The sequence below is a fragment of the Colias eurytheme genome, chromosome 15, assembly GCF_061535395.1.
Source record: "Colias eurytheme isolate Ceu_HAF_F1 chromosome 15, ilColEury1 Martin Lab GWU primary, whole genome shotgun sequence".
NCBI classification, from domain to species: Eukaryota; Metazoa; Arthropoda; class Insecta; order Lepidoptera; family Pieridae; genus Colias; species Colias eurytheme.
In genome coordinates this window covers 6,218,629-6,230,994 of record NC_142994.1, presented here as the reverse complement: position 1 = coordinate 6,230,994, position 12,366 = coordinate 6,218,629, and the positions used below count along the sequence as shown (strand labels likewise).

The window sequence follows — 12,366 nt, the reverse complement described above, 5'->3', positions numbered from 1 at the left end:
GTACTTTTGAGCTTTTTGGAAGAAAAATAAAATAAAAAGTTCAATTATCGTAACTACCCTAATAAAATTCAATTCTTCCTAAACGCCTCCATGGTTTTCTCAGATAAAATCAGTCAATAAGGATATTAACCGACACCCTTAGTCAATAACCTTAATAACCGTCAATAAGGATATTGACTGATTCAGGGTTTTGACTGTAGCAACTAGCACATACAAATATGTATTATAAAGCTGAAGAGTTTGTTTGTTTGAAGGCGCTAATCTCAGGAACTACTGGTCCAATCTGAAAAATTCTTATTGTTAGATAGCCCAGTTATCGAGGATGGCTATAGGTTATAATATATATTCATGCTAAGACCAACTGGAGCGGAGCCACGCGGGTGAAACCGCGGAGCGCAGCTAGTAATAATATTTATAGATGTAGAGATACAGTAGGTTCGTACGTAGGTCTGAAGTGACTCATCCCTTACCCTTTGTAAAGACCGTAAAGACACTCAAATATATTAAATTCTAGTTTTGAAATAACGTACAAACCTTTTTTTAAAGCCTTGGATGTAATGTATGCTACTGCCCTTTTTTAAAGCCTTGGATGTATGCTACTGCACCCATAATGAATAAGGGTTCTTTCAATTTTGTCATCGATTCATTATTATGAATCAGCTGTTATCATTATCGAAGAATTTTAAGAATATGTACCTACTTTTGTTTCGTGAAATTTTAAAACAAAGGTGAGAATCTAACTAATATTAGGAAGATTCAAATGAGCATTTTATAGGTTTAGGTTATCACATTTTTCCATTATGCCTTTAATCATAGGAAATTAGAAATTTAGAAAACAATTTAAAGATATTTAATATTTTTTACGTAAAATAATTTATCTGTGCTTCTTCTAATAAGGTGATAATGCTGACAGATGTCAATAATTTGACGTTGAACTGAACATGATTTGGCCTGTCATCCACATCCAGGCGTCCGTAAATATAAGTGAAGAAGTGGTTATATTGGAACCAACGCCTTATTTTCAAATAAATATCTAGTTGAGATTGTGAATCAGATTATAAATTAAATTTATTTGAATACAAATAACGTTTTAATAATGTTAAATAAATGATGTAAATAGATTAGGTACCGCATTAGGCACATCGAGTTCCGAGCTGTTCATTCTGCCATCTTGTATAGACTATCACGTGATCACTAATGTTTATAACGAAAAATAACCAAACGCCACGTGGAGTTAGCCGTTTTATTTTTTGATATACATACAGGTACGCATTCTTTATTTAAAATTATAGTAAACAATTAAAAACATGGTGCTGTTAATTATCCACATCAAAGCCACAAGTAGAGTAGATTTAGATGTAAGTAACAGATAATTTAATAACTGTACGTAGACATGACAGCATTTAATAATTGCACAATACACGATACAAAAATATATTTATAAACAAATAAATAACAACAAATAAGAAATCCATAGATACAATTTGTGCAGTGTATTGTTCACCTGCACCAAAAACGTTTCAATTTGTAAATCTTGTAATTATATTTTTTTGGATATTTAAAGAACTCTCATTAAAATTTAATTTGTATTTTAGATAGAGTAACTGAAACCTTGTGTATTATTTACCCTTCCTATTAACAATAAAACAAAAAATAATTTCTTTTCCGCACCCAGGATTCCCTAGAAAATGTTTGTCTATGGTACCCGGTGGAATTGACAATAAATCAGTATGTCATTCAGTGTTGTTATCAAACGCTCAATATTCATTATTTCAATGCCTAGTAAAATAATAAATATTGATTTAATTGTGTATAACCAATAAGTTTGTGGAAACTTAAAAGAATTAGAATTTCACTGTGCAATAATTATGATTAATGGAGATATATTAGTGGTGATTCAACATTTTGAAAATGGCTATCAGCCATTTTGTTTTGTTGGTCACGTGGTTTGAAGTTTACTGTTTGTGACGTGGATAAGTTTATTTTTTTAGTATTCTGAGCTCTGAGGTAGGTATATAAAATATAATTATAAGCGTAATGTGTATATTATAGGAAGAACGTCTAAGTTCTCTATAAACTATGTTTTATTATTTATTAGTAATATTATGTAAATAGTATGCCAAAACATAAACCGACCTTCTATATTTTCTTCTTCCTTCGGATTTTTTTTTGTTATAAATTAATTATTTTTGTATGAGTGTTGCCACTTGCCACCTTTTTTTATTTATCGTAGCAACTAACGCTTGTGAGATAAATAATAAGTATATGTAATAGGAAGTTCTGTGAAAATTATGATTTACGTATTTTCGTGCAAATTCGTACTTCATTCGTCGTCGATGTACTTAACAAAAAATTTTTCTCGTATTATGATTAGTATATTTTTAAATAGATTCGCTTAATTATTAAATTTAAAGCATTTATTTATTTTAATTATTTTCTGATCTATCTTGTCACATGGTTTATATTTTTTAAGCCATTATTAATGCGAAACGGTACCCTAATTTTGATCACACTTGATCATGTCTCAATGTAATAAGTGTTTGTTGTAAAAATAAAATAAAAATTATAAGCAAATTCAAATATTTACCTTAAGAGGGGGTTGAATATCCTTCTATCCACGTAATGTTAGACTATGACCACGCCTATCTCAGGCATTTTGGTCCACGGACAGTGTGTGAAGACATGAAAATATTACTGCGCGTGCCTATGTGTGCGTGAGTGCGGTGCGAGTGTATGTGGGATGAATTGTAAATTTACGCTAAAAATGGCCTATCAGAAGATTTATGGGAAGAGGTGGGGTCTAAAAGATACAACACACTTCTTGATTATACATATATCAATATTACATTATATCAGAAATGGATAATTGATTATAATCAAGCGATAAACGCACTTTAATAATGTTTCATGCTTCTTGCAATAAATGCATAGTAAATATATGATTTTTTTTTGTTAATTTCATTGGTGCGTTTAAATATTTAAAGTTCTTATTCTAAAAAATGGAAGATGTACCACATACCTACTCAAACGCGTCACGTGTACCTTTTTATTATAATCTAAGGATACACTTATCCATTTATCGAATGGTAGTTATTGTTATCTACCTTCAATGCCTTGAAAATTCTTAAGGCGCGTTGAGAGTAATATCTTAAGGTCAAGTCATGACAATAGTGTGACGTCATGGAGTAAGGTGACGATTTTGGTATCTTTGAATCTTGCCAAAAAAGTCTCACTTCTGAGTTCTGACACGTGTGCTTGGTACACACGCTTTTTTTGCGTCTATATTCAGGTACAAATCTACAATACGAGCTGTCTATTAGCTAATAGCGAGTCTGATAACGTGCATTTGGGTATTTGAAAAAAAAATTGTGATAAATGGATAGATTATATATACTTATGTTAGTTTTATAAAAAACTCTTTTTTTGCTATAATTCAAATTTCAATTTCAATATCAGTTACCTATTTCTAAATACAAATTAATTTTTGAATCCAGTATCGAAGACACGCCGACAACTCCCGAACAAACCCGAACGCGTGTGACGTCAAAATGTTAGTTTTCACTCATGGCAGTTGAAAAAAAAAAATACAGTGTTTTGATTGAAAAATGTCGAACCTCAAAAGTTATCGTTCTTGTTTTGTACCATTATGTACGAATACTACAAAGGCAACTCCTGGAAAAATGTTTTTAAATGTTCCCCAAGATGTCAAACGTCGAAATAAATGGTTTCAAGCAGTGCACCGTGATAATCCCCAAACAAAATCGAATTTTTTTTGTTGTGAAGATCATTTCGATGTAAGTATTTCTTAATACCATTATTATTAATTATTTTTTATCGAAGTGTACAAATCAAATAATTATTATACTTAATATATATTTATGTAAAGTTCAGTAAATATATTTTTTTTATATTACTGGACTCCAATTCATAACCTTATTTATGATTTGGAGTCCAGTTAAAAATCATAGCATATTTTTTTTATTGATATTTTAAAGTGCTTAAATATATGTATTAATAATAAATTATGTATCTTAATCTAATGAATGGGATTCAATTTGATATATATATGTATTTATATTTTTATAACGTTCGTGGTTATGTATTTGACTATTATCTTAAAATTTTATTTTATGGTGGTTTTTCTGTTGTTATAATAACATATAAATAATTCATAAGATTTCTGTTTTTTTTTCAGCTGAAAGATGACATGGAAAATTATATTTATTATACAATGATGGGAGGTAAAGCAAAGATTAAACTTGATGTGATACCACACAAGTTTGACTGTCAACCTAATTGTAAAAGACAAGGCAAAAAAACGGTTCTTAGACCAGCTGCAGAAAAACGACGGAGACAACAAATCATACAAGAAATTTTAAATGAATTTTCAGAAAATATGGAAATTGGTAATCCTCCAGAACCAAACATTGATGCCGTTAACGCTGTACTGTTATTAATTAATAGCTATAACATTATGACGTAACAACTATGGGGACCAATCATGGCGCGTTTATAGTCACGTGATCTTTATTTAAATTTCAACAATTTTTTATAATTAATTTACAATTGTTATAATTAATTGAAAAAAAAAAAATAGGTTTTTTGCATTAAATATCAATATTATTAATAATAAAGTTTTAAATATTTATATTATTGTATAATAAAATACATAAAAAAATATTTTTTTTTCAAAAACCCAATTTCGCGTGATTGCGTTTCAAATATCAATATCAACACTTCTTAATATAATTTGACTATTGTTGAGACCAATAAATGTGACCAAATTACATTTTAACGTTATCGCTATCATTGATGCTTTACAATTTTCTTTAACACTATCACGGTGTGACCGCTATGGAATCTGAAGGCACTTCGCCTTCAAAAGCCTTCAGGGATAAATTATAATTTTGCATCCATATATTCAAAACAAATTAACGCCAAACTATTTTTTTTTCTTTTACGTTATTTTAGTTATTTGTTTCAGGTAGTATAATGGATGACAACAAAAAAGTTTTCATCTCTGATATCTTGCGAGCTAATAACAAGTTAAACAACAATTTATACGACTTGATACATATTGTACCAGCGAAGCCTCTACCTGCTGATATTTCGAAAACACCTTCGTGTGATTTTATTCCAAAGTGTGACAAATACTATGTATCAAAGAAAAAAATAAACCAAAAAGTTAAAACTGTTCGTAATATACGAGTACAGTTTGAAACCGATATCTATAGTGATTTGAATGCTGAGTTGGATAAACAGCGAAATGTATTACTTCGAAAAATAAGAATTGGTTCGGCTAGAGAAGAAGCCACAAAAAAAATAGCTAAAACTATATTAACAAATGATGTTCCGGTATCTAAAGATATTTGGCATATGGTGATTAACCTAAACCCTGAAGGTCACACACATTCTTCTCAATATATTCTATGGAATGGAAAAAATATTCAATTAAATGGCAGTAAGGGTGGAAGGAATAGATTTATTTATAAGTATGATCTTGGAGAAAGTCAAGACGCAAAAAAATCCGCCACTAAACGAAACGTAATTTCTCATAGAAAACAGCTTCTACATAACTCACTATTTGTTAAATTCAGACCTGGCCCTCTTTCGAAAAAGAAACTGCTGGACTCTTCCTATCAAAAATTTCAATATGGTAATGTCAACCTGGTAAGCCTACCAAAGCCAGCGTTAGACATCCAGCCTTCTTATGGAGGGCAATTAGGACCAGAAATGACCACGTTTCTAAATAAAACTTTTATGAGAAACTCGAATGGGGAAATTACTGAAAAGTGGGCTGACTTTTCTGTTTCCGTATTGGGCAGTAATAAAAATGGTTGCCCGATACAAACCCATCAAAACAATATAACTTTTGATTTACAATATCAATGTTGTCAAAATAGAATACTGATGAGGAATTCAATATTTCATAAAAGAGTGAATGCGGTCGATTTAGTTTTAAATGAAGAAAGTGATGTATCTAAAGAAGTAAAACACGTAATGAGCAAAATTCTAGATTATGTAGAATTTAATTTAGAATACGACAATTTTGTTAAAACAGATACAAATATGATTACAAATAATTCATCCAATATCGGAGATAAAATGGGCCTCGACAATTCTTTAAAAGATAAATGTAAGAAAAAATATGGTGAATTAGACCGACTTGATGTAACTATAATAAAAATACCTGGAATTGATAATGATAGCCAGAAGACATGTAATAAACTATATTGCACGTTAGGCTGTATATGTGAGTCCTTAGAATTCCCTTTTAACTTAAAAACACACTGTGGTCGCTTAGAGTGCATGTTCAAGTGTGTATGTTCCTTTTCTAAAACATGTGATAATTTGCAATCTTTACATGAATTAATCGACTTGGATAGTAAGATATGTAATTCCAAACTAGCAAAAGAAGAGCAAAAGTTTCGTCAAACTGTAGTATTATCCGGACAAGGTAATATTGTCTTTAATTCCCAAAAAAGAGATTGGAAAACATCAAAAAAATATGCCGATTTCTATAGCAAAATGTGTTTAAAGGTGGAACGAAAGATTATGAAAGAGCTACGCATTATAACCCCAAAACTTGACTGCAAAAATATCGAGCCTTGGTGTATGGTTCACAATTTGTATAAATGTTTCTGTAAAGGCAAATTTACGGAAAAGGCTATACCCGAAATTATGGTCCAAACAATGGATGCCGATAATAAAGAAGCCGAACCAATAAATTTGATTCCTGACAAAACAAACATTAGTTCTAGTGATTCATCTGATGTAAAATCTAGATTAAGAGTGCGATCAAAGCCACCTGAAGAAGTTGAAGTTATGAAGGAGAAAGTACCTGAAATATCCTATAATACTGAAAAGTGCGCAAGAGTAAAATCTTACAAAGGTAGGAAATTTCTTGATGGTTATTATTCAGAAACAAATAGAAAAATTTTGGAAATGGAGAAAAATGATCGAAGTTTGTTAAAAAAATTATTAACTACAATTTACACTACCGAAGAAAAAGAATGTTCTCAAAATTTGCATACTCTAGAAGTCGGTCAGCCACCATCCAGTCTAAAAGAATTGTTAAATAATGTGGTGCAGAATCAAATTGAAACAACATCCACCGAGATAATTGCGGATTCTTTCCAAATGTCACAAAATGCTATGCAACGTTTGCCTAATAAAACAAAGTTAGTTGCATGGTTAGAAGCTAGTTATAAACAATACAAAGAACGCGCTGACAAAGGTATTGTAACAACGTCCCTAGATCCACCTAAAATTGGGAAAGTAGCCTTGTATCCCTGGGAGTTCATACTAAGCCGATATCGCGAACGAAAAAATTTGTTTTTAATTACAAAGCAAAAGCCGTATCGTATCCTTATGGCTGTTAATACAAAAAATACATTTTTTGAAAGCTGTATTAATATTAATGATATTGCTTTAACGGAACTAGAAAGATATCCAATAACTGTAAAAAATTTACTAACAAATGCAACGGATTTGAAGGACAATTTCTGTATATTGTGTGGATTATCACAATGCTGGGAACTAATAGGGTCCGTAACGAAAGTAAGCGAACCCAAGAAGAATGAGAAAGCATTAACTACATTCAATTGTGATAGTGATAGTGAAGAAGAACTTAATGATTCAGATAAGGAATCATTAAGTTCTAGTTTTGCGGAAGAAAACTCTCAAGAAAATTGTATAACAGGAAATGCGAAAAGCTTACAAGAACAACAAAACGAAATACAGAACATAAACGACTCCGATTTATCAAAATGGTTTGTAATGACAGTTGAAAATGATTTTAACGAAATACATTTCTACAAAAAAGGGTTTTTTGTCAAGTATGATAGTGTAATCAAAGCTATAAATGTGTCTCGTGTGTCATGTAAAACCGTAAGACTGTCTTCACAAAAATGTGCCACTCCTCAGACAAGCCCACAATTTGGAATTTATGCTATACCCAATGAAAATGATCTTAATGTGTTCATTGGGCCATACGAACGACACGAACCACTTGGTATAGAAACCATAAAAACTGATATACCTAGAGATAATAAAAGTCAAACTAGAGGAACTTGGATTATGGTAAATAAAGTGGACAATGAAAGAATTATTGATCAACCGCTAGCCTTTTTACCAGCGACGTATGGCAAAAGTGATATGATTTCATTAGAAAACGAAATGGTATCTGAAAAGAATAACTCTAAGCAAAAAGAACACATACCTACTACAAGTACACCAGAAAAATATTTACTCCATAAGAATAAAGAAGACAAAAAGATCATTAAATTGGTGAAGCCTATTAAAATAAACAAAACTAATAACATATTTAACTTTATAAAAACTTGCTCAAAACCATCTGTCTCACAAGAACCTAAATTTCTTGAATCTGGTACAAGTCCAAATCAAGAAAAAATACCCGCCTCTAGTATTTCAAATAATACTGTCGGAAACAGTGATTTAGTTAAAAAAAATTATAAGCCAGTTGCTGAAATTGCCCCTCAAGTTAAGATTGTAAAACCTAGGAATGAATCAACGTCTACTTTCGAACCAAGTATGTTTATATTGAAGCCAGAAGAGATTAATAAGAGGTCGCTGCTTGGTCAAATAACTGCTGAAACTCGTGAATCAGAACAAACTGAAGAGTCTATGGAAATGGATATTGAAAACTTTTTAGCAACTTCCAGCGTTTGCAAAATTTCGAACTCTGATGTTTTAATAATTTCTGACGACGAAGACGACCAACATGATACAATCAAAAATGTTTGGATACAGCCTACAAATGTTGAAAATCTAGGATGGATTTCTGCAAAACGGAATATCAACAATGATGTATGCTTCGAATTTCCTGGCTTTAAGTGTACCGACTTCTACCCGGAAGAGGAAGCATTTCGGAAGTTGAATTTGTAAGTAAGATAATCTGTAACACAAAGTATTATTAACTATACCTGTTAACTAAAATAAAATAAAAATTTCAGGGTATTTTCTAGAAAAGTATATGTACCAAAAAATTTTCAACTGCAGTGGGAAGTGGTTGAAAATCAGAAAGATCTAAAATTTAAAAAACAGTTACAATCACAAGATTTGCGACCAGAACTTGTAAGTTTTTCTAACACTATTATTTTATTTTACAGACTACGATTTTATAGTAATTTAACTTTTAAATTGGATGATCTTAAGACTAATAAAATATTATAGTGAGTACATAATTAAATTCTTATAGGTAATGACAAAACGAGGTTTACGACATAAACAAGAGTTGATGCAGATACTTAAATATAAGAAGTTATCAGAAACGGAACCCAAAGCGGTAGAGTTCATTAAAGTGAGTATGCATTTTTTCTTTAAAATATTCAAATATGTAATACAGTTAACAATTCAATATCAAAATAGACAATTATACTTGTTTGAAGGATTTACTTAAATGTTACTTACAAATATTGTAAATATTCTTTCTATGATTTTAAGTTGGTGGACAATAGTAAAATACCGATAGATCATAAGAAAAATTCAGTAAAAAAAAAAATGACTTCGTAACTATACAATTATAGAGTTGTTTATGAATATTTCATATACTCAGCGTATGCAAGTACCTTTGAGCTTAATACACTGACGCGCGCTCTGTATAAATTATTACCTATTACTTAATAATTTATCAACCTTTATGGTAGTTAATACAAATAAAAATTATTTTCATATAGAGGAGAAAATTAATGATGGAACTAGAAGATGCTACGAGTGCAATGCTAGAAGATAATACTAAGAAACTTTTGAATAAAACAATCAGCAATAAGGGTGTTTTGATTAAGACTATATCAGATGCGAACAAGCACATGAGGGAGGAAATGTCCGCGAAACTTAACTCGCTCTTATCTGATTCTGATTCAACTTGAACATTACTGGGATATAATTGCCAATATAACTGTGGTAAAATTTGTTTCTATGTATGTTCATACAAATACCTACCTGTAAATTTCTTGTGACTGATTTTCTTTAAGACTGTTTATTTTTTAATCATTGCGTTTGTACAAATAACGTAATGCCAGCCTATTCAGATTAGAGCGGTATCCACTACCGCCGTGTTATTGCGATATATAGTATACCATCGGTACGGGATAAGTCTCTATAATATACTACGTAAGAGATTTAATCGCGTGCCATCGGGAAACCGCTACCCACGGTGGTAGCGGATACAGCTGTAGTTTGAATAGGCCTCAAATATAGTATTATAGAAGAAACCCTAATAGCATAAACTCTGAAAAGTAAATTCCAAAAGTATTAGATTATTTTTTATAGGAATAAAAGGATCGTTGTACAAACCTTTTAAAATAATTGACACTAAACGAATAGGTATAATATGTCACTATGATCTCAATGTGAGTTTGAATTTAGTAATATGTATTATGTAATAATAATAATTGATCCTCAAACCCTAGGTACTAGATTTTTTTTCGACTTTCTATCAAAATTCCTCGTGTAATAAAAATACATTAAGTTTAGTTTATTTGTAGTAGAATTTTTCTATAATATGTAGTTATTAAATTTTTAGTTGTATACTTTATGACATAAACTGTGCTAATAAGCATTATGTACCTATGTACCTAAGTTTCGGTTTTAGAATACTTTGTAAGTCTAGTATGAACATGTGTGTAGTAGAGCGTTATACAATACATATTCATGTGTGTAGATTTCATTATTGATGTAGTTTAACCTGTAACAATTTCAAACCAAATATGTTAATCATCAGTTTTATGTATCGCGATGACTAAACTAAAAAATTAAAAATGCAATTTGTGGGTATTGCTTTTTTATATTGTGTTAGTTTAAAATATATTTCAGTATCCTGAAGATATGATTGTGTACCCTAGTGGTATATACAATAAATTGTTCTGAAACGTTTTGAGGTATAAAGGTTTACCAAGGTAAGGAAGTAACTAAAAAGCATGTATAATTTTGATAACCTAGAAGATTTTATGATTATTCGACTCTATAATAAACTCTACCGTACTTAGGTTACAGTCCTTTTTTAACGTGATAACGTTTTTAAAATCGTTTTAGTCGGGTGACATGTTCAGAAACTAGTGTCACACCAAAACCTCACGAGCGCGATCGCAGGTATAACGAGAGAGAGACGGACCGATCTCCCGTCTCATCTCGAGCGCTGCCACCAATTAGACATTATCACGTAAACATCTCGATCGTAAACCTACTTTACAAACAACCAATTTTTTTTATATGACTAACTTCCAATATGTACAATTATACCTACTAGTTTTATAAGATTTGAAACTTTTTCTGATGTGATTCCTTGTATAAAAGTCTTCATTTTTAGGGAGCCTGGAAGATGGTATTGAAAAGTAAACGTTATGTTGTTATTCTTTACTTAAGTTAGAATAAGTTTATTTTATAGGTATCTTGAGTTAAATTAATGATTTAATAAAAGGAGAGACATTTAAGTTTATTTTGTAAATTTTGTTCAGTGTACACTTAATATAACTATGTAGCACCATTTTTATGTTTCTTTGTGTAACACAATTTATAATTAATAAAATAATAAATAGTTTCCTTCATTTGTAATGTTATTCGTACCTACCTTATCATTAGTGGGTATCTATTCATGTCAACACCAGTTAAACGTATACCAGCTTTATGTTGTTAACTATGCCATTATATTATGTATATATTCATATTTTAAGTTAGGAAATTATGTGTACAATGTGCAAGGAATAAATGTTACATCTCCAAATTATTAAATTTTGTTATCTGCCCAACAAATCTCATCTGTGATAAATAAAGTAAGTTTTTAAAATTATTGGTTGTTTTATTCACGGACCTCTGTTAGACTACTTAGTTATATTATTGAGAATACTTTTTAAATTAATATACCTAAGTTATTTAAACCTAATGATACTTGAGATTTCAAAAGGGGTTAATTTAAACGAGTATTTATTTAAAGTTTTAGGTGACAAAAAATATTTACCTATTTGGGGTTTCAAAATTAACCTACTATTTAAGTGAGCGATTTTCTACGAGTAATGAAAAATCAAAAGAACAGCGACTAACAAACATTATTATACGAGTTACTTATATGTCGTGGCCTATATATGTGGCATAGATTCGCATTTCATGATGTGGCCAACATAGTTTGACCAGATCGTTAAATCGTCAATGTTTCACGATTTTGTCATCCACATTTGGCAAGATCGTATAAAATATAGGGAGTATATTTAAGAAATTCAGTCTTTCCACGTTTGATTTTCGTAGTTTTGTGTAGGTGCCTATACATTACCATATCTATTTTAAGGGGAAGAGATTAAAAATAAGTCATTATCTATTAAATTTAGAATTATTGGCTGTATAATACCTACC

General features: G+C 30.4%; 1 protein-coding gene across 3 annotated transcripts; it reads left to right on the top strand.

Annotated features, from left to right (window-relative positions):
• Positions 1–968: 968 nt before the first annotated feature.
• On the top strand, positions 969–11,803 carry ocm (over compensating males). Of its 3 annotated transcripts, XM_090109886.1 has the most exons (7): positions 1,742–2,007; positions 3,495–3,794; positions 4,196–4,406; positions 4,985–8,903; positions 8,976–9,096; positions 9,221–9,322; positions 9,699–11,803. In XM_090109886.1, the coding sequence occupies exons 2-7, from the start codon at positions 3,606–3,608 to the stop codon at positions 9,888–9,890; spliced, it is 4,734 nt and encodes a 1,577-aa protein (XP_089966012.1). In that variant the 5' UTR covers positions 1,742–2,007; positions 3,495–3,605; the 3' UTR covers positions 9,891–11,803. The 3 variants fall into 3 exon arrangements, with proteins under 3 accessions (XP_089966015.1, XP_089966012.1, XP_089966014.1); XM_090109889.1 differs by lacking the exons at positions 1,742–2,007; positions 3,495–3,794; positions 4,196–4,406 and adding an exon at positions 969–1,265; XM_090109888.1 differs by lacking the exons at positions 3,495–3,794; positions 4,196–4,406 and having other exon boundaries at positions 1,742–2,011; positions 4,989–8,903.
• The last annotated feature ends 563 nt before the right edge of the window (positions 11,804–12,366 follow it).